General features: G+C 36.5%; 1 protein-coding gene across 1 annotated transcript in view; it reads right to left on the bottom strand.

The window, feature by feature from the left end:
* Positions 1-22,564, bottom strand: part of ACER3 (alkaline ceramidase 3) — a 123,373-nt gene that overhangs the window by 76,969 nt on the left and 23,840 nt on the right. The window contains exon 2 of the mRNA XM_012745051.3: positions 820-930. Coding sequence (XP_012600505.1) covers positions 820-930 — 111 coding nt within the window. The remainder of the gene's footprint in view (positions 1-819; positions 931-22,564) is intronic.

Below are 22,564 nucleotides of genomic sequence, written 5' to 3'. Positions count from 1 at the left end.
AAAACTATGCAAAACCACACTAACTATATATTTAAGGATACATACATATGTAGTATAAACACAAAAAAATGTGAGAAAATGATAAACATCAAATTCAGAATAGAGGTTAGCTGAGGGTGGGGATGCTAGGAGGTCTAGGGGGATAAAATCAAGTTTATCTATAGTAGTTTATTTTCTTTAAAAAAAAAAAATCTGAAATAAATATTATAAACTGTTAAGACCTGACAAAGATGGGTGGTAAGAACTGTGGGTGTGTTTGTTATATTATCTCTGTTCTGTTCTGTATGCTTGAAATATTTTGTAACTTCTAAAAAAATGCAGTTCAATTTATTAGCAAGCTTTGTGGAAGTTTTTTTTGTTGTTGGTGGTGGTTTGTTTTGTTTTGTGAGACAGGGTTTAGTTCTGTTACCCAGGCTAGAATGGAATGTAGTGGCATGATCACAGTTCACTGCACCCTCTAACTCCAGGTTCAAGTGATCCTCCTGCCTCGGCCTCCCAAGTAGCTAGGATTACAGTTATGCACCACCACACAAGGCTAATTTTTAAAATTTTTGTAGAGACAGGACCTCGTGTTACCTAAGCTGGTCTCAAACTCCTGGCCTCAGGCATTCTTCCCATCTCAGTCTTCCAAAGTGCTGGGATTATAGATGTGAACTACAGTGCCTGGCCAGTTTGTGGAGTTATTACTAAGAAGTTTAAGAATATGTTCAAGTTGTGTAATAATGAAGACAAAATTGAGAACTGCTTTTAGAAATGAATGAGGAAAACAGCCCGTTTGAATACTGTACATCATTGTTTCAAATGAAATGTTATACATACCTGTGAGTGCTAAATAAGAAGCAGTGTACCGTTTTTCCAGACCATCTCTAACACTCTGAATTGCACCAAAAATTGGAGGTATGATCATAATCAGGTTACTCACTGTATTCCCTGAAAGAGAAAAATACAAGAAGATATTTAGGTTAATAAATAATAATACTTTAAATAAAGATACATTCATTTGGCCTTGAACAACAATAATAGGTGACTTCTCAGAAATATTGTGGAAAGGTATTTTCAAGATGCTAAAGAATAATAATTCCGTAGTCATCAAAAATTTCTTATAAGAATACAAGTAAAATAAAGATACTTTCAGACAAATGAAACTGAAAATTTTCCACCAGCACACCCACTAAAGGAAATTCTAAATTGTGAAGGCAAGCAGGAAAAGGATTTCAGAAAGAACCTCAGAAAGGCAGGGCGCGATGGCTCACGCCTGTAATCCTAGCACTCTGGGAGGCTGAGGCAGGAGGATCGCTCAAGGTCAGTAGTTCAAAACCAGCATGAGCAAGAGTGAGACCCCGTCTCTACTAAAAATAGAAAGAAATTAATTGGAAAACTAAAAATATATAGAAAAAATTAGCCATATATGGTGACGCATGCCTGTAGTCCCGGCCACTCGGGAGGCTGAGGCAGAAGGATTATTCGAGCCCAGGAGTTTGAGGTTGCTGTGAGAGCTAGGCTGACATCATGGCACTGTAGCCCGGACAACAAAGAGAGAGGGAAGGAGGGAGGGAGGGAGGGAGGGAGGGAGGAGAGAGAGAGAGAGAGAGAGAGAGAGAGAGAGAGAGAGAGAGAGAGAGAGAGAGAGAGAGAGAGAGAGAGAGAGAGAGAGAGAGAGAAAGAGAAAGAGAGAAAGAAAGAAAGAGAGAGAGAGAGAGAGAGAGAGAAAGAAAGAAAGAAAGAAAGAAAGAAAGAAAGAAAGAAAGAAAGAAAGAAAGAAAGAAAGAAAGAAAGAAAGAAAGAAAGAAAGAAAGAAGAGAAGAGAAGACAAGGCAGAAAGAAAGAAAGAGAGAGAGAGTGAGAGCGAGCAAAAAAATGAGTTAAAGAAGGCAGCCTACACCAATGCTTCTGAAAGTGTGGTCCATGGACACCGTATGACAAGATAAATATACAGAGCTGGGTTAATTTTGTATGTAGAATCAGAAAAAAACAAATTGGTGTTTGCATTTTGCATGTCTCTTTAAAATTTCATTTTCCTGGTAATGTTTATAGTAAACTTGAAAGCAATGGATCTTAATTTGATTTTCGCTCCTGTCTTTACAAAAACAAAGCTCAAACATAAATAGCAAAGGAATAGTAAAAACTCCAGTAACAGAAATAATTAGGTAAAATGGAGGGGAAATGACTAAATAGTATTTTATAAATTTGATTCTCGATAGGATAAGTGGCATATATTTGCCAAATTCCAAATGCATAATGTTTAACATAGGTGCAAATATCAAGATATCAATTAACTGAGGGTAGAACAAAACATTTTCAAACAGTCAAGGGTTCAAAAAATACACCTACAACATATCTTGTCTCCATAATCAGCTGGAGAATGTAATGAATCAAAACAAGGCAGTTAACCATGAGAAAGGATGACATGGGATCTAGAAATAGGAGCTGCAACACAGGAGAGAGGTAAAGAAAAGTCCCAAGACTATAGATGCACAAAAGAACCAGAGAGACTACCCATTCCAAATAGGAGGAGGAGAACTAAGAACTGTAGGAAAGAAATTTCCAAGAAGAAAAAGAAAGGAAGGGACAGGCAATTTTAGAAGTTATAAAATTTAGAAAAAATGTTTGTAGGCATTTGACAGAAGTATTAGAAAACTTGTGCTATAGTTTTATTCAACCAGTCCTCTGTTACTAAACATTAAGGTTATTTCCAATTCTTACTATTATATGCAATACTGTAATGAATAACCATATATATTGTTTTGTTTTGTTTTGTTTTAAAACAAGTGTAGGTACATCTGTAAAATAGATTCCCAAAAGTGAGATTGCTTAGTCAAAGAATAAATTTATTTATTAACCCAAAAAGTATTAAAAGAAAACATGGATGCATTGTCCTTTCTCTTACAATGAGTATGGGCATCATTTTATATGCTTAAGGACCATTTGTATTTCTTTTCCTATGAAATGCATATTCATTCCCTTTGCTTCTTCGTCTATCAACTTTCCTTCTTTAAGGAGTCCTTCTTGTAAAAGGGATATGTTATGAGATGTAAACTCTTTTGACCTTGCTTATGATGTATTTTGCTATAGACAAATTTTGGGTGCTTTTTATGTAGCTGAATTTATTAATCTTTTATAGCTTCTAGATTTTTAGTCATGGTTTTAGAAAGGCCTTCCCCACTTCAAGGTTATAGAGGAATTTACCCAGATTTTCTTTTAGTGTATTTATGTTTCACTTTTTTTTTTTTTTTGAGACAGGATCTTGCTCTGTCACCTAGTCTGGAGTGCCATGGCATGATCATAGTTCACGGCAACCTTAAACTCCTGGGCTCAAGCAATCCTCCTGCCTCAGCCTCCTGAGTAGATAGACTACAGACACACACCACCATACCTGGCTAATTTTTTTTTTTTTCTTGAAGAGATGAGGTCTTGCTATGTTGCCCAGGCTAGTCTTGAACTCCTGGGCTTAAGTTATCCTCCCACCTCAGCCTCCCAAAGTGCTAAGATTATAGACATTAGCCACCATGCCCAACCCTGGTATCACTTTTTAAACAATTTAAATTTAATCTCATTTGGAGTTTTTACAGTGTGAATCTCTCTTCAACTTTATCTTTTTTCCAATGGCTAGCATGATGTAATTATTAACCACAAGGAATAACAAAAAAGTCTACATAAAAAGAAATGTTACCCCAGAGTACGCTATTAAGCCTGGCAGGGGACATTATTTACATAGCCATATTGATATAATTACTGTTACATCCTAATTACTTATTTAATTAAAAAAATTATGCTCTGATTTATCAAGAAAATGTAGGGAAAGGGAATGGTATAAGAAAGCAAATCCCCAACAACTATAACTGGAAGACAACAGACAGTATCTTCAATTTACAGATCCAGAAAATAGCACTATAAGCAAGTTATTTGGAAATCTGGAACCAAATGCTAGAAAAAAATAACTAAGCAGTAAAAAGTTACTGCTGGACTTCTGCTTCCACACAAGATGAAGAAATAGGCACCAGATTTACTCTCCCAGCTCCAATAAGAATGAGAGTGAGAGAGAGTGAGAACAAGAGCGAGAGACAAAATATATGAAATAATGGTTTTGAAGACAATAGACATCTGCAATGAAAGCAATGGTCCCCAAGAAAACAAGAAACAAATGACCCCTATGATTGCTCCAGCTTACTGCCTGGAGTATTCAGGAACATCTCAGGCCACAGAATAGGGAGGGAGTACCCCGGGGAAGCCTGGTAGACTCTATGAGTTGAGGAAACAGAGCTTAGAGTTCAGGAAGACCCAGGTGACAAGATTTCACAGGAGAGAGTATATGAGAGAGAGGTAGAGAGAAAGAACCCTGGAAATCTATAAAGGGACCCTTACTATTCAGCAAAAGACTGATCAGCATCTGCATATGAGGAAACTACTCAAAGCCAGGGAGGAACCATGTGAAAAAATTAGAGGGAATAGTACTTGGTAATCTCACATGACCAGAAACAGTACCTTTTCCCACAAGCCAGAATAGTAAAATTCATATTTCACTAGGCATTGGATAAAGTAATCAAGATGACCTTGCCTCAGTAATAGGGGGAAAAACTAGTCCTAGACTGAGCCCTGTTCCAGACGTAGCTAACAAATCATAAAAGCAAAAAGGATCAAACTATTTCCAAGTAACTTAATTAAATCCCAGAACAAAATTCAAGACTATTTATGGTAATAAAAAATTATCCAACACTTAACCCTTTGCACTCGCTTGCTTTTTTCTCATTATCCACTCGACATTATCCACACTCAACATCCGAGTGCAAAGGTTTAACAAGATAAAAAGGACAATGTCTGGTTCCAATCAAAGATTACCAGGCATACAAAGAAGCAAAAAACATGACCCACGAGGAAAATAATCAATGGAAACCAATCTAGAACTGACACAGATGTTAGAATAAGCAGTAATGAACTAAAACAGTTTACATAAAAACCTTGAGAATGCAAACTAATCTATAGTGACAGAAAGCAGATCAATAGTGGTTGGGGGAGTGATGGGAGGGGATTAGGGGACAGTGCTATCTTATTTGCTTCTCACATCAACCTTGTGAAATATTATTGTCCGCATTACATAAACAGTAAAAGTAGGCTAAGAGATTATATAATTTAACCAAGTTCTCACAATAAGCAAATGGTGGTGCCAAGACTTTATTCCGGGTCGATCTGTCTTTATAGCCGACATTCTTACCACTAGATTCACTAGCATAGTATTCACACAAGGAGGGTACTTATTAATATTTTAAAAATTATATCAGAGTATTCTATTCAGAATATATTAAGGGAATTCCAATTTGTACAAAAAACAAAGTAATTTGCCTAGGTGAAGTGTGAAAATCTAAGGTGGGGAGCCAGACAGATTGAGAGTTATGAATCTAAAATGCAGTTAATTAACAGCTTTAAATAAACCTGTAGGAGATGTTAAATATTTTACTAACCAGGAGTGGTAGGATTCGAACTAATGAAAATCTTTACTGATGACTGAGATAAAGGAATCAAAACATGCCAAAATGTACAGATAATATTAAATTTGGCTGATATGTCAATAGTATGGAAGTTAGGAGTACATTTCAAATGACCTGGAGGCAGAGGGCATAGAGGAGGGTCCTACAAACTACATGAAACTCAATGAAAGACAATGCAAAGGTTTATAAATTAGAATGAGGAATAGCAAAACACAAATATAGGCTGTGTGAGAGAGAACAAGGCTAACCCTGATAGAAAGTTCCCAAAACAGAAACATGACAAAACTATTTCTCTAGGTAGGGGGAAATCTCTGTATAGTACCTCAAATGTATCTGTGAGGAAGATCACAAAATACTACCTCAAAACATGGAAAAGAGGAAAAAATGGAAAGAGCTGGATAGTAGTCATTCTACTTCCCTCTGCTTTAGTTCCACTTCTCTTTAGAATGTCTGTCTTATTTGTGGCACCCTACTTTAAACAAAATAGATATTAAAGCATTAGGAGAAGAGACTAAAATAAAAGATTTACTTAATAAATACAACATATCATATGATATCTGCAAGATTATAAAGTTAAAGGTGAATGGGGTTATGACTCTAAAGTATCAGAATTAAAATCAATGAAGGTGTAGAGAAGCAAATCTCCATTCAACACAGAGCAAAACATTCTAAAATTAAAGCTGTCCAAAAATGTAACAAGATGCCTTATTAAACTACAAGCTTTTGGGAATCCGGGAAAGTTTCCTATTCATACTTTTATCCCTAACACTTGGTACATTACCAAGGACAGGTACTAAGGAAAGTCTGGTAAAATGAACAAATGCATGCATCATGCATGTTTGCTTAAACCTGAGTGTAGTGGTTTCTCCTTTGTTCTCTGTTATTATTAATAAAATGAATGTGTTTCTTTCTTCTTTTTTTTTTAATCGTGCTATAGAATTACCATTACATTGTATCAGAGCCCTAGCTCTGACAGTGACTGTTCCAGAACAATAGGTTAGGAGACCCTGAAGATTAAGTCTGTTTGGCAAAGAAGTATTCATTATTTTTTTTTTAGTTAATTAATTAATTTTTTTATTTCGGCATATGATGGGGGTACAGATTTTAAGGTTTCAATAAATGCCCTTTCCCCCCTCCCCCCATAAGTCTGAGTCTCCAGCATGAAGGTAAGTATGAATGTGTTTCTTATTTTTTCGATTTAAAAATGGTTATAGTACATGGCAGATTATTTATTTTAGAATGACTTCATTTTTTAAAAAAATGACACATTATAAAAAAATTTAAGCAATTTATAAAAGTATAAGAAAAATTAAATAGTTAAATATTCCAAGACCCAGAAATTATCATCATTGATATTTGCTAAGCTTGCCATATACAGAGAGAAATGAATGGATGAATTAAGAAAAAGACAAAGTTTTATAGGGTATTAGACATGTTCTTTAAAAAAAAAGTATTAAAAATACTTTAACAAAAAAAAGTCAAACTGCATATGAAAACCACTAAAAGTTAGAGTACTGATTTTTATTATACATGTTTAATTTTTATAGCAAATGCATCTTTGCTGTGAGAGTTGAAGAAATTCACACTCTTAAGTTTTCTTCCCTGCCCTTCTTACCGATTTTTATTACCCATTTCCACATCAAGAATTTTATATTTTACATTATCAAAGGCTTATATTTTGTTCTGCAAACCACATTTTCTATCCTGTTTTTTCTTCCATTAAAAAAAAACTTTATTAAGCCACAGCTCACATGTAAGATTCACCCTTTTAATGTGTACAATTCTGTGGTTTTTAACATATTTACAGACTTATACAACCATCACCACTAGTTTTAGAACTTTTTCATCAGCCCCCAAAGAAACCTGAGATTCATCAGCAGTCATTCCCCATTACCTCCTTCACATACCCGCGGGCAACCACTAATCTACTTTTTGTCTTTATGGATTTAACTATTCCAGACATTTCACACAAATGAAAGGATATAATATATAGTCTTGTGTCTAACTTCTTTCACTTAGCATGTTTTCAGGGTTCATACATGTTGAACATGTACCTGGAACTTCATTCTTTTTCATTGCCAAGTAATAGTCTATTGTATGGATATAACACACTTTGTTTATATATTCATCAGTTGGATATTTGGGCTGTTTCTACTTTTTGGCTATTATGAATGCTGCTGCTATGAGCATTCATGTACAGGTTTTTGTTTGGACAGATACAGAAAATCTCTTGGGTATATAACTAGGGGCAGAATTCCTAGGTCATATAGTCATTTCAACTTTGTTTTAGCCTCAGTTTTGTATTTAAATGGATACAGTGCCTACCATCAGTCTTTTTCTCCACGGCTTTTCTTTCCATGCTTTTTCTTTTTATTTTAAATCAAGTTTTAGTTGTTTACATTTCACCGTCCATCTTCATAGTTTTTCAAGGACTTATATAGGTGCTATATTCCCTGACTTCTCGAGTTTTTCAGAATATTGTCTTTTGCATTTTTATTCAAAAAAAGACTTGAATAAATGCTATAAAATGTCACAGATTTTCATTCCTTCAAAAGTTTGTAAGTATTGTGCTATTATCATCCAGACTGAATGTTACTATAAAGAAGTCTGAAGCAGCCTAAATTTTTCCCTTTTAGATTACTTGCTTTTTGTGCCTAGATCCCTGAAGAATTCTTTCTTTATACTTTTTTTTTTTTTAAGAGACAAGGTCTTTGTCACGCCAGCTGGAGTACAGTGGCATGACCACAGCTCACTATAACCTCGAACTCCTGGGCTCAAGGGATCCTCCTGCCTCAGCCTCCTGAGTAGCTAGGACTACACATGTGGGCCACCACATCTGGCTAATTTTTGAAAAAATGTTTTGTAGAGACAAAGTCTTACTCTTGCCCAGGCTGGTTTTGAACTCCTGGCCTCAAGCAATCCTCCCATCTTGGCCTCCCCAAAGTGCTGAGATTACAGGTGTGAACTACTGCATCTTTCTTTATACATGATGCTGTGTATATTTGAGTAGTGATTGGGCTTCCAGATCAGATGAAGATGCTATACCCCTGTATCTCTTTATAAAGCTAAGTAAACATATTATTACATTAAAGATATTTTTGACTCCTGAATCAGACTGCCAACTAGAACCTGTAACTGCAGCTTTGGTGCTGCAGATGTAATTTATAATAATATCAAAACACATTGCATAACTAGGAATAAATCTGACAAAGCTGTGAAAGACATAATACTAACAAAACTCCCAACAGATGTTGGGTACAAATTGGTAAGCTAATCCTGAACTTTATATGAAAATACAAGTGTCCAAGAAAAGCCAAGACAATCTTGAATAACAAGAAACCTGGAATTTTTATAGTACTAGGTATCAAGGCCTGCTACTAGCAAAGTTAGATAAAAAAGAATAGAACAGATAAAATTACAAGAACAAATTAACATTTATGACCACTTGATATACGACTCTGCAGTGTAGTAGATAAAGGATGGTCTTTTCAATAAAAGGTACTCAACCAACTGGATATTTTTATAGGAGAAAAATGAATCTGGGCCCTAAACTCACACTCCTTACACAAAAATAAATTCCAGATGTACTACAAATCTAAATATAAAAGGTAAAATAATAAAACTTTCAGACATGGGAAAACATCTTCAATATCTTGGAGTGGCTATGATTTTTTAATAGGACATGACAAGGATTAACCACAAAAGCAAAAATTTGATAAATTAGGTAAGACTATACAGTCAGGAAGAAAGGATAAAATGTTATTTTTTTTTTTTATTATTTTTTTTTATTTTGGCATATTATGGGGGTACAGATTTTAAGGTTTCAATAAATGCCCATTTCCCCCCCTCCCCCCAAAAGTCTGAATCTCCATCATGACCATCCCCCAGATGGTGCACATCTCACTCACTATGTATGTATATACCCGCCCCCCTCCCCCCTCCCACCTGCCCAATACCCTATTACTGTAGCACCTATGTGTCCACTTAAAATGTTATTTTTTAAAAGCTGATTTAAATAATAGATATAATATTGCTTTGTAAATAAGGGGCCATACAAAGGTTAGCTAATTTAATTTTATTAAACAAAAATAATGTACATAAAATGATCATCGATTTAAAACTTTTGGTTAAAAAATGATCTCAATCAGGATCCAATCAGAAAAGATAAACCACAGAGTAACTTAAATAGGAAAAGCTTACCAAAAGAATTATTAATTGTAACAGGGAATTGTAATACTAGGAGACCAGTTAATAAGAAATTTTAAAAAAATCTCTACAGAATAAAGGATCAGCAAACGTAAGGAACAGCTACTACCCCTAAGGCTGAGACATTATAGAACACTAAAAAAAATGGCTTTCCTAGGGCTGAGGTGTAGACCTTATTGGAGAAGGCATGACATGGTTAACGAAATAGCAGAATAGTTGCTGTGGTGCCAACTTGCTGGAGCTTGCTGAAAATCTACCCCTTCAGAACTTGTTGGAAATCTGCCCTCTAGAATGCCAGAAAAGCTGATCACATAGAGGTATGGAGGAAGGTGTTGGGTGGGGGAAAGTGCTGACCACTAGGTGCCACTGACTGCTGTGTTCTGCAGTAGCCTGGACCTGGAGAATCTGATCAAACTTCAGAAGCTGGACATTGGGAAGCCTCATACACTGTAGGAGACAGAGGCTGTTTAAGCCACTTGGACTTCAAGAGTTGGCACCAAAGCCACTGCCAATCCAACACACCAGAACCAGGAAGGAAAATCTCTTCCTCTTGCAATGTCTCTCTAGTGCCCTCTACTGACAAAGTTTAACATCCTCTCGGCTGTCAAAGGAAAACATTTAAGGACTCGGGTCCATTTTTACCAAGCATGCCATATGAATGGTGAATTTGGAGCTGAGAGGTAAGAAATTGATAACTAGCACAATTATAAAACTATGCTTTCATCAATCATGGCTGGGCAAAACCATGGTTGGTGAAACCATGGTTTTTGTAGTTAGAAACCATGTGGTTCTCTAACCACAAAAATAAGAATGGGTGTTTAAGATTGTTAAATAATGGAATTTTTTTCTTCTTTTTTCTATACTTTCTACAATGTGGTTATATTGGGTTTAATTTAAAATTAAAGTATTAAAAAGATAAATGATAGAAAATAAAGGCTATTTTCCTTCTCGGAGAAAACACTGAATGGCAAATGATGCAGGTACGCCAGCAGGGCCCAGAGGCTCCGGCCAAGGCCTTGGAGCTCACAAAGGCAAAGCCAAGGACAAAAAGTGGATTCTGGTCACTAAGCTGGAATGCCTGGACAAGGACATGAAGCTCAAATCCCTGGAGGAGATCTATCTCTTTTCCCTGTCTGTCATGGAGTCTTGAGATCAATGGCTTTTTCTAGGGGGTACCTCTCAAGGATGAGGCTTTGAAGATTATGCTGGTGCAAAAGCAGACCCACACTGGACAGTGGACCAGATTAAAGATGTTTATTGCCATCAGAGACTACACTGGCCACATTGGTCTGGATGTTAAGTGCCCAAAAGAGGTACTTTACTGCCATCCCAAGGGACTGGTTAAGCTCTCCATTGTCTCTGTGTGGACAGGTTACTATAGGAACAAGATTGGCAAGCCTCACACTGCCCCTTACAAGGTGACAGGTTGTTGTGGCTCTGTGCTGATGCACCTTATCCCTGCCCCCAGAGGCACTGGCAACATCTTGGCCCCTGTGCCCAAGAAGCTGCTGCTGCTGCTGCTGCTGGCTGGTACTCCTACACCTCAGCAAGGGCTGTTCCACCACCCTGGGCAAATTTGCTGAGGCCACCCTCTGATGCCATCTCCAAGAAGTATAGCTATCTGACCCCTGACATCTGGAAAGAAACCATATTCACCAAGTCTCCCTACCAGGAATTCACTGATCATCTCCTCAAGACCCACACCAGAGTCTCCATGCCCAAGACCAAGGCTCTAGCTGTGGCTACAACATAGGGTTTTTATACAAGAAAAATAAAGTGAATTAAGCCTGTTTTAAAAAAAAATAAAGGCTAAACTGCTTCTACTTAGAAGAGTTTAATTTGGTTTGAGGTTAATTGTTCCCAGAAAATTCAATTAAAACACTTTCTTTTCTGAAAATAGAAACTAGAGATTCATTCATACCCTATACAATAGTGTACTAAATTAAAGAAAATTTTGTTTTCTAGAGGGGAGTCCTATTTGAATATAGATTGAAGGGATTTAAAAAATCTAAAAACTATGATATTTTTATACCCCAAACACATTGTCCTTATATAATACAAATTATAGGCAAGATTGATAATATTCCAGTAATTTCAAGATTTCTTAATAGGTTAACAGGTAAAAGTTATCTTTTGTCATGGGAAAATCAAATATCAAAAACAAAATCAAATATCAAAAGTATGGGAAAGAAAGTCAAGGGAAAAGGACAATTTGCAAAGCGTAAATTTAAGAGAACTCTGAATGAAGATACAGTAGGAAACAGTAGATGGAGCCAGTGTGCTCAGCAGTCTAAACAGTTCTACATTTGGCAGAATACACAGAGTCCTAAGGTCACTGGATAAACAATTTAGAGCTCAGTTGTATTTATAATTTTATATTCATCACTCAGTGAGAAGGATCAAAAAAGAAGTGTTAAATAGCGGAGATGAAAAAGTGATCTACACTGCTTCATTGCCACTGTGGAGAGCCTTCCTGCACAGTCAGCAAATAAGCTAGAGGAAAGCTGTATGTAACTGGTTTGAGCTTGAAACCAATCCAGCTAGCACTTTCCCCAAAGCAAATGCATTTTGCCAAATATTTTATGGATTATGTTCAAATATGCTAAATGTTCAAATAATGTTAAACATTCTCAGAACTTCAGAGACTTCATAGTTGAAAAAGATATCGAGATCATCTAAATTAATCTCCCCAACTAATAGCAGGCAACATCTTGTTCACATCTTCTACCACCTTCTAGTTGTGTGAACTTAGGCAATTATTTATGCTTAAACCTTAATTTCCTGACCAGTAAAATGAGAAAAAAACCAATAATATTTAAATAATGTAAAGTATTAAATATGATAAAAATAGTAAGTATGACTAAACAATATATGAAAAGATTATTTCTGACATGAGAAAAGATCTATAGGATATTACACAGGAACTTCCACAATCTTGCCATGTTAAGAATTAGGTGCCACCTGGGAATTGTCTTGGTGCTTGGACCAGCTCAAGAACAATCATCACAAGGGAGGAGGTTTGCCTTCTAATCCAGACCAGTAAGAAAGTTACAGGATACCAGAGTAAGTTCGCCCTACGTTTAAAAAATCAACCCATCAAATAAATGCATACATACCGTGTTTCCCCGAAAATAAGACTTACCCATAAAATAAGCCCTAGCAGGATTTCTAAGCATTTGCACAATATAAGCCCTACCCCAAAAATAAGACCTAGTGATGGGCATGGCTACGCAGTGTATCTGTCCAACCCATGCATTTCATCGCGGAGCGGTAAAGAAGACAAGCAGCTCTTCTCATCTGCCCCAGTGTGACAGCTACTATCCCTGAGGTGACCGGAAAGGTGTGGGCAGCCCCACCAACAAGGTCAGCTCCCCCTGTCAGGTCCTCGCCACCCTGTGCGTGCTAGAAGCTGAGGCTGTGAGGGGAAAATAACACATTCCCTGAAAATAAGCCCTAGGGTGTCTTCTTGAGGAAAAATAAATATAAGACCCTGTCTTATTTTCGGGGAAACATGATAGTACAGTATTAGGTATCCCTTTATGGTAGCTTTAACTTAAGACAGATATCAGAATAAAAATAGGAAACCAATACATGTGCACCTTACTTTAAAAAGTGATAAGCACAAATTCAGTTCAATTTGACAATCATTTATTAAGTATTTTCTATGAGCAAGGCACTGAATTAAGCCTGGTTCCTATCCTGAAAAAGTACATATACAATTTAGTAGGAAAGATAGGTAAACAACTAGCAAGGGAGGATGACAGGACCAAAGAACACACACATAACAGAAAAACAACAGGAGAGAGAGAGGGAACCCAAGATGGACATCAGTAAGAAGGAAATATGATAGGGATAAGACCACTGGGGCTTAGGGAACCCATTTCTGAGGCCGTGGGAGGAGATGGGGTGAAAGAATACTGCCTGAGCAGGAGCTGGAGATAAGGACAGAAGTTAACTGCCTAGTTGGGGGACATTCCAGCCATCTGGGACTACAACAAAGCAGACTTCCACCTTAAAGCCCGAGGGGCCTCATGACTAAAAAGCCACAGAGCAGAGCGGCTTGACATGAAAGCCACCCAAGGCTGTAAAGGAAGATTGCAAAATGTCAGCCCAGAAGAAGGGACTCCAGGCTCCAATTCTTAAAGAACACCAGGTTGAGTTCCTTCCCTCCCCTTTCTCAGTACAACACCTCAGTTAATGGGGAGCTAACCTCCCAAGAAAAAGTACTAATCTCTTTGTTCTTCAATCGAATGTGCCAGAGCTGCTGAGTTCAGAGATACTATCTGTACATACCTTTAAGGGGTAGTTGTGCTTTAGTAAGGAGCTATGTGTTCCTGCTTCTATAGACAAAAGAGTAATTAGCTAAGACATCTTGTGACTATTATGGGAGACTTGAAACTTCTCCAGGGGTCCTCAAACTTTTTAAACAGGGGGCCAGTTCACCGTCCCTCAGACCGTTGGAGGGCCGTTGGAGAGTGTGATGCACATTCCACACATGGGCACTGTGGGCCCAGGAGGAGCCGGCTGCTAAGTGGCATAGGCAGCAGCGGCAAAAACACTCGGCAGGCTGGATAAATGTCCTTGGCGGGCCGAATGGTCAGTGGGCCATAGTTTGAAGGCCCATTGTAACCCATGAGCTTTTCACGTGAAATCATTGTAATCTATAGCATGAAAAAGAGAAGAAAAACGGGTGCTAGATTTCAGTCAGTGTTGCCTGGCCCATGGGAATGCTGGTGGTCCCCTGATCTCCCCGCACCCTTTCACCTTATTTTTTGTGTTCGTGCCTTTGTCTCTCCCATCTCTTGCAGCTCACATTGCCTGGGGACCTGGTCACAAACCTCCCATAGTAATACTTACTTTATCTTGAAAGAAAGATATGCAGGCTTTTTATCACTACTAATATAAGAGTCTTTCTATTCTCTCCAGGGTGTATATAGCAGCTTCAAAAAGTACTTAATTTATAAAAATTAGTTTTCCACATTATTTTTAAAAATACATTACTTTCACTTTATTGCACATAAGTTATTACTAAAAATATTTTTAAACCACATATTGTAAAAATGAAAATGTTCACATTAAATTCAAGATGGAATATATCTAAGGTTTGGGAAGAAAGGCTAAGTACGTAATGGTAAAGATTAAAGAGAAGAACTTAGGAGCTCCATCATCAGTTACAGCTCAGGTAAACTCTGGCCTAACAAGATGCAAGTTAAATGGGAGAGGAAAGACTCAGCAAAAAGAACATTATAGGTATATAATTGAAGAAGTTTTAGTGATGAGCACAGAACAGTGAGAAGGATTTTAAACAGATCAGCCTGATGAAGACCACATGAACCAGAAAAGAACAGACAGGGAAGTAAGATGGTCTTGAACTCCCTGAAGAAATATTTAGTGAAATGAAGATTTTTGATTTATTCCAAAGGTCAAAAGGTAAAGTTTCAAAATCATGTTAAGAAATAATAAAGAGGCATTACTGAAATGACAAAATCTGAAAAAGATCATTTTGATAATCCTTAGTTCCTCTCCATTTTTATTGAAACTTTCCTTTCAGGGTCCAACTCAAATCCTATCTACATTAGATAAAGTTTTTCTTAATCATCTTACTGAAAATGACTGTTTCTCTTACAGCACTTACTGTTCTAACCTCTCACCTGGCACTTAGCACAGATTGGTTTGTGTAGACAGATCTCTTTTTACTACATTAGATCAGTAGAGATATTTATGTCTTACCTCCTCAGTCAGATTTCTTATGGACAGTGGTATTACATTCATACATGCATTCAATAGCAAATAGTCACTGAGCACTTACTACAAAAGGCACTATAATAAAAAAACATAGACTTCCCTCACGCAAAGTAAACTAGTACCAAATTTACAAAATAGACATCATTTTAGATGTGGCTCAATTATGATGTAATGAAGTCATTCTTTTCCCCAAAATTGATTTGATGTAACAGATTCATCCTTCACTCCAAACTAATTTCATTATAATTTTTCATTCTCTCTTCATTTACTTAAAATTGAAATGTATCAGTTAAAAAATCATGAATGTATAAGTTCTTCAAAATGTATTTTAAATTCATACTAAACTAATTTTAGTTAATAAAAATATAGACTATTTATTACTATTAAAATCTCACCAAGGTATGATACCTTCCATATTTTTGTGACTTATTTTCATTAAATTTTTTACAATGAGATAAAAATTTCCTAAATTGCCTTAAAATATGCAAAAAGTAGTTTTTTAAACTACTCATATAAAGCAGACACAAGAGGAAAAAAACTTTTTTTCTGACCACTGCAATGCTTCCAAGTTACTCTGATCAAGACTCTCAGGGACCCCCAATGATCAGTGATCTGAGTTCTATAACCTTTTAAAAAATAATGTATCGTTGTTATCTTTAATCTATACATAGAGATCATAGAGATCTATAATTTCTTTTTTTTTTTTTGAAACAGAGTCTTACTCTGTCGCCCGGGCTAGAGTGCCATGGTGTTAGTGTAGCTCACAGCAACCTCAAACTCCTGGGCTCAGGTGATCCTCCTGCCTCAGCCTCCCGAGTAGCTGGGACTACAGGCATGCGCTACCATGTTCGGCTAATTTTTTCTATATATTTTAGTTGGCCAACTAATTTCTTTCTATTTTTAGTAGAGATGGGGTCTCGGTCTTGCTCAGGCTGGTTTCCAACTCCTGACCTTGAGCGATCCTACCACCTTGGCCTCCCAGAGTGCTAGGATTACAGGTGTGAGCCACCAAGCCTGGCTGAGATCTATCATTTTAAAAAATGATCATATTCTATTATCTAGATATATTATAATTTGTGTAATCAATATGTTATTAGTAGATATTTATGTTATTTCTAGGTTTTTACACTGGAAAAAATAATACTATAAGCATCTGTATTAATCTCCTAGAGGTGCCATAACATATTACCATTGATTAGAGTTCAGGAGGCCAGAAGTCCAAAATCAAAGTGTAAGCAGGGTTCATTCCTTCTAGAGGCTCTAAAGGAAAAATTGTCCCATGCTTGTCTCTTAGCTTCAGGTGGTTTCCAGCAATCCTTAGTATTCCTTGGTTTCTACATGCATCACTTTCTGCCTCCATCTTCGTATTGCTTTCTTCTCTCTATATCACTGTTTTCCTCTTCTTATAAGGATACCAGTCACTATACTTAGGGACCACTCTAATTGCAGTATGATTTAATCTCAAGATCTTTAATTATATCTGCAAAGGCCTTATTTATAAGGTCACATTCTGAGGTTTCAAGTGGACATAAACTTTAGGGAGACACTATTCGACCACTAGAACATCCCTGAACATATTTCTTTCTTCAAATATTTTATTAAGTTCAAATATTTTATTTTCAATTCAAATATTTTATTAAGAATGAATTTCTAGGAGTAGAATCACCTCTTAGGAGGAGCTTTTTTTTAACAATTTTTTAAGAGCTCAGCTTTTTTTTAAGAGTTTGTTTCTTATCCCCTACTGGGTGGGCAGCAAGTTACAAGTTCTTCCACATTATCTCATTTCCCTTGCCAAATCTCACACTAATCATAGAGTCTTAGTCTGGAAAATTAGAATTAGGAGTCAAACAAAAACAATACTCTTTTGGATACTTGTACTGGAATGCAGTGTAAAGTTAAAGCTGAGGCATCCATATTTAGGCCAAGAATATGGTGAGTCAGAGAAAGCTGTTCTATAGAAAAAGAAGAAAAAGACAGATGGGACAGATAGTAGCAGACATGAAACATCATATGGTAGCATAGATAATAGAGAGTAATCTTAATAACTATAAATTATTTTCAAGCTCTAAAAATGGTTATTGTTTTTATGAACATAAAAACACTATATGCCCATTTAAAAATTTGGAAAACAGAAATATAAAATCAAAATAATCTATAAGCTCTCCATAATATCATTAATACTCTCATATATTTAAATCTAATATTTAAAATAAATTTATAATCATACTATAATTTCATCATGTATAGCAATGAATGCTTGCCCACTTAACATAATAAGTAAAATAATCTTTGAAAATACCATTTTGACAGCAGCATAATGTTTTACTATATGATAATCACTTACTCATTTTATTTGTGGGTACATTACATAGAGTAACCAAACTGCCTTCCAAAATTGTTGAACCAATTATACTCCTATCAGCAGTGTGTTAAGGGTGACTGGTTCACAATTTAACCTTAGTAACACTGAACAATACAATGTTTTATTTAAGAGATAGAAATTTATATTTTAATTATTATTATTAATTTATATTTCTCTGGGTTACTGGATACTTTTTTGTCTATTAATTTCTCTTTTTATTTATGAATAGTATATATTCTCTTTTGTGAAATGTTTACTCAGGTTATTTAACCACCTTAAGCCTTAATTTTTCTCATATGAAGATTAGGCATAATATTAACACATTGTTGTAATGATGAAATAGTACAAAAGTGAATTGAGTAGGTGTACAATACATGTTAGTTCTCTTTTTAAGATTTTACTCTATAATGAAGTAAAACAGTTTTATTCTAATAATTTGATTCTATTTTAGAAAAATATACAGTCTATAATCATTTGTTAGAAAAAATAACACTCATTATTTTTGGAATTATATGTAATCTGTTTTTGAAAAGCAATGGTTATTTTAAGATTCATCTTGAATATTATGATTTATATATCATGACAAGCAACAATAGTTTTAAAAACCTGGACTTTGTTGGCTTATTTTATTTGATTCAAAATAATCTTATAAATCTGAACAGTTAGAAATCATGGTAAAAACAAATAAAAGCACTCAAGAAAGTTGCCTACACACAAATTATTTAATACCCACATGAATTTGACAGTCATTTTTGTTGCCAACAATACGAAAGAGACACCACAGAAACAGATATGATAATACCAACAGCATGTCCACTAAGAACAAATCAGCTAAATACACAAGTTTCACAATAAATTCATTTGAAATAGTGTCTAGTGAGTTGCCTTCTACAGAAGACTTTCAAGTATAGAAGCAATAACCAGATAACAAACAGTAAAGGTGCTATGACAGGAGTCACTGATGATCCTCAACAGTGGTGGACCTGATGGTGGCTCAAGCCTGTAACCCCAGGAATTTGGGAGTCTGAGGTAAGGGATCACACTTGAGGCCAGGAGTTTGAGACTAGCCTGGGTAACACAGCAAGACGCCAGTTTCTGCAAAAAATAGAAAAATTAGCCAGGCATGGTGGCAAGCACCTGTAGTGCCAGCTACTCAGAAGGCTGAGGCAGGAGGATCCCTAGAGCACAGGAGTTTGAGGTGACCTATAATGACACCACTGCATTCTAGCCTGGGCAACAGAGTGAGATCCTGTCTCAAAAAAAAAAAAAAAAAAAAAAAGAGGAAGAAGGAGGGAGGAAGAAGAAGAAAAGAAAAGCCATCAAGCCCCAAACAATAAATTCCAGCTGGAGAAAACGGTGCACAGATGTTGTGTACGACTTCATAGGATTTACACAGGGCCAATCAAGGAAATCATGAAACAGACTGTAGATATGGCAAAAAAAAAAAAAAAAAAAAAAAGGTGGGGGTGAAGGGTTTTGAGATATGGATCTTGGAGAAATTCAAGAGCTAACAGACACCACACCAGAGGAATTAAGAGAAGATGATTTCATGGAGAGGGGTGTTCCCAAACCAGTGTCATACAATGAGGAAGAAGACAGAAGCAGTGCCAGAAAAAAAAATTGACATTAGACAGTCCAGCAGAAGGGTTCTGATTATTCAAGACTGTTTTTGACTTCTTTTACAACATGGACTCTTTTATTAAATGGCCACTGAAACAAAAGCAAATGGTGGAAGAAAGATAGTTACCATATAGAAACATTTTTGGAGAAATGAAAAAGCAAAAGTCAGACAGAAATTACAGAGTATTTCCATGAAGTTACACCAAGTGTGCCTGCCTCTCCTATGTCTCCTCCTCTTTTGTGCCTCTGCCATTCCTGAGACAGCAAGACCAATCTCCCCTCTTCCTCCCCTCCTCAGCCTACTCAATGTGAAGACAGTAAGGATGAAGACCTTATGATAATCTACTTCCTCTTAAGGAATAGTAAAATATATTTTCTCTTCCTTATGATCTTCTTAATAACATTTTCTTTTCTCTATCTTATTTTATTGCAAGAATACAGTATACAATATATAACACACAAGATATGTGGAAATTGACTGTTTATGTTGTGGGTGAGCCTTCCAGTTAACAGTAAGCTATTTGTTAAGTTTTAGGGGAGTCAAAATTATATGTGGGGTGCACTTTCTAGATCACGTAGCTGGAGCCTTGAGATGAAGGTAAATAATTTAGAAATCCCAGGGGGAAAACAGGGCCACTAACCCTTCCCTCAGCCCGCTGGTGTTGCTTTGAAAAGAGGGTCTGTGCCCCTTCCCTCCTTCCGAGTGCATGAGGTATAGGAAAGACAGCAATGTGACTCAAGAGGGTGCAGGGAAAGTTGAAGAAATGAGGGGAAAGGAAGAATATAGGAGAACAGAGGGCAATGAGGGAGGCCTCACATTATAGGATCATGAATGGAGTAGAAGCAGTACAGGAAGAGGGAACCTCACTAACACTGGAAGTAAGTAGACTGGATCCGAAGACATGAACTTGGCACACAGAAAGAATGGTCACATGAATGCATCTGGAGGGTCAGGGTCAAGTTGACTCTATTTGGTGCCATGAGCTATCTCATTTCTCCAGGCTAAAAGCCCAACGAGCTGCACAACTGCCCAGCATCCTAAAAAGAATAAAGAGCCTCAGAAGAATAATCTGAAATTATATTGCCTGTGACTGGTCCAATTTGTAGATCCCCTGGTAGCAAGTGTACATGATTCAGGCAGAAATCTGCACTCACACATGCAGGTCTCACACTCAGGCGCATCATCCTCCGCGCCAATAGTTGCTAGGCTTGGGTTTCTGGTGAACGCCACTTTCTGCTTTACAACAGCAGTGCCCCCTGTCCTGCTCTGCCAAGGAAATGGAAGCCTCACTTTTTAAATTATTTTAGATATCCTAATGCTTCTTTGTGGCTATTAGTGTAAAAATTGGAATTGACAGACTGGTAATCATAACTCAGATTTCTAAAGCTCGTCACAATTTATGAAGATTTAGAAGTGAGGAGATATTATTCTGGATTTACAGTTAAGAATTCCGTGCATCAGGCAATTTAAGCAACTTAAAGCCCTGTAGCTAATAAGCAACAAACAAAATTTAAATCCTTCTAGGAAGGGATATAGCTGGCTCTCTTTCTGCCTGGGTTGAATACTTTTTTATAAAATAAAAATGTAAAAAAAAAAAAGTTACACAAGGGCCAGACATGGTACCATGGGACTATAGTCCCAGCTACTCCAAAGGCTAAGGCAGGAGGATGGCTTGAACCCAGGAATTCAAGGTTACAGTAAACAACAACCTTGCCACTACACTCCAGCCTGGGCAACACAGTGAGACTCTGTTTTGTTTTTGTTTTTTTTTTAAAAAAGTTATATGCGGATTTTCAACTGCATGGGGGGTTGGTGCCCCAACCCAACCCCAATGTTATTCAAGAATCAATTATCCATGTGCAAAAACAAGAAAAAGCATGGTGTGCCTAGGAAACCTTGAGAAATAACTTTTATTATGTCCAGAGGCAAGTTGTGTCAGGAGACAGAGCTACTAAAATAAACTGGAAGATAAACATGTCAGTGATCGCCCTAGCAAATGAAGATCAAATGAGGGAGAAACACAGTAAGAAGTCAATTAATGTCAAGATAGGCCCGACAGACTAGAGATGGTAGCAAGAGGATATCAGAGGACAAAATAGGATACTACTGCAATAGTCCAAATAAGTGATGATGAGAGCTTGAATTAAAATGGCTGTGAGATAGCAGAAGAGGGAAGAGAAGAAAGGTATTAATATAAATTCGACTGAGAGATTTCTATGATGGAAGAATATATTTCCAATCAATATTCCCAACTGGTCATGCAAAAGACAAAAGACAACCATATAACTGTTACTCTGCTGAAAAACTAATAATATGTCAGAAGTGTTAAAAAAAAATTACCTGCTTTCTTTCCCTAGACGAAAGGAAGAAATAACTTTAAATATGCAGGGTCTAACATTCACAAGGTGTCTGAGATGGAAACGGGGTGGAGGGGATAGGTAAATTCACACCTAATGGGTGCAGTAGAGCTGTCTGGGGGATGGGCACACACTTCTAGCTCTGACTCAGGCAGTGCAAAGGCAATTTATATAACCAAAGCTCTGAAATAACCTGTAATACTCTGAAATTAAATAAATAAATAAGTAAGTAAAGCAAGCAAGCAAGCAAGGTATAACCTGTAATACTCTGAAATGAAATGAAATAAATAAGTAAGTAAAGCAAGCATGCAAGCAGGGTCATCATCATCATAAATATTCCCTAACCAGACTTTTCATTATAATAAGGTGCTTAGCATGGTGGCTGACACATAGAAAGTACCAATAAATATAAGCTTATATTAGTATTGTTGTTTTTAATATTATCAAAAAAGCCACAAAAGGGACTCATTTTCCCTAGAAATCTGTATATCCTTTAATTTACAAATAGTGTTTCCTCCTTGAAATCTTGGCATAAGTTCTGAGAATTTAAAGTTTTCTCTGATGCCAAGGAAATAATGGATTTCAGGAGATCGAGTTGTTAAAAGAGACTTTAAATATAAGAGAAAGTATATAAAACTTCCTCTGGTAGAAGGAAGATCACTAACAAGGATTTTAAACAAGTCGATGCATATAGTAGGTCCCATTATCTGAAATGAGTAACTGATTATAAAAACGAGTATATATAAACGAGTAACTTCTTACTTCCTGCTAAAATATACTCTATTAAAAT

The sequence above is a fragment of the Microcebus murinus genome, chromosome 4, assembly GCF_040939455.1.
Source record: "Microcebus murinus isolate Inina chromosome 4, M.murinus_Inina_mat1.0, whole genome shotgun sequence".
Lineage (NCBI taxonomy): Eukaryota > Metazoa > Chordata > Mammalia > Primates > Cheirogaleidae > Microcebus > Microcebus murinus.
The sequence above is the reverse complement of the archived record's forward strand: the minus strand, read 5'-3'. Positions and strand labels throughout refer to the sequence as shown.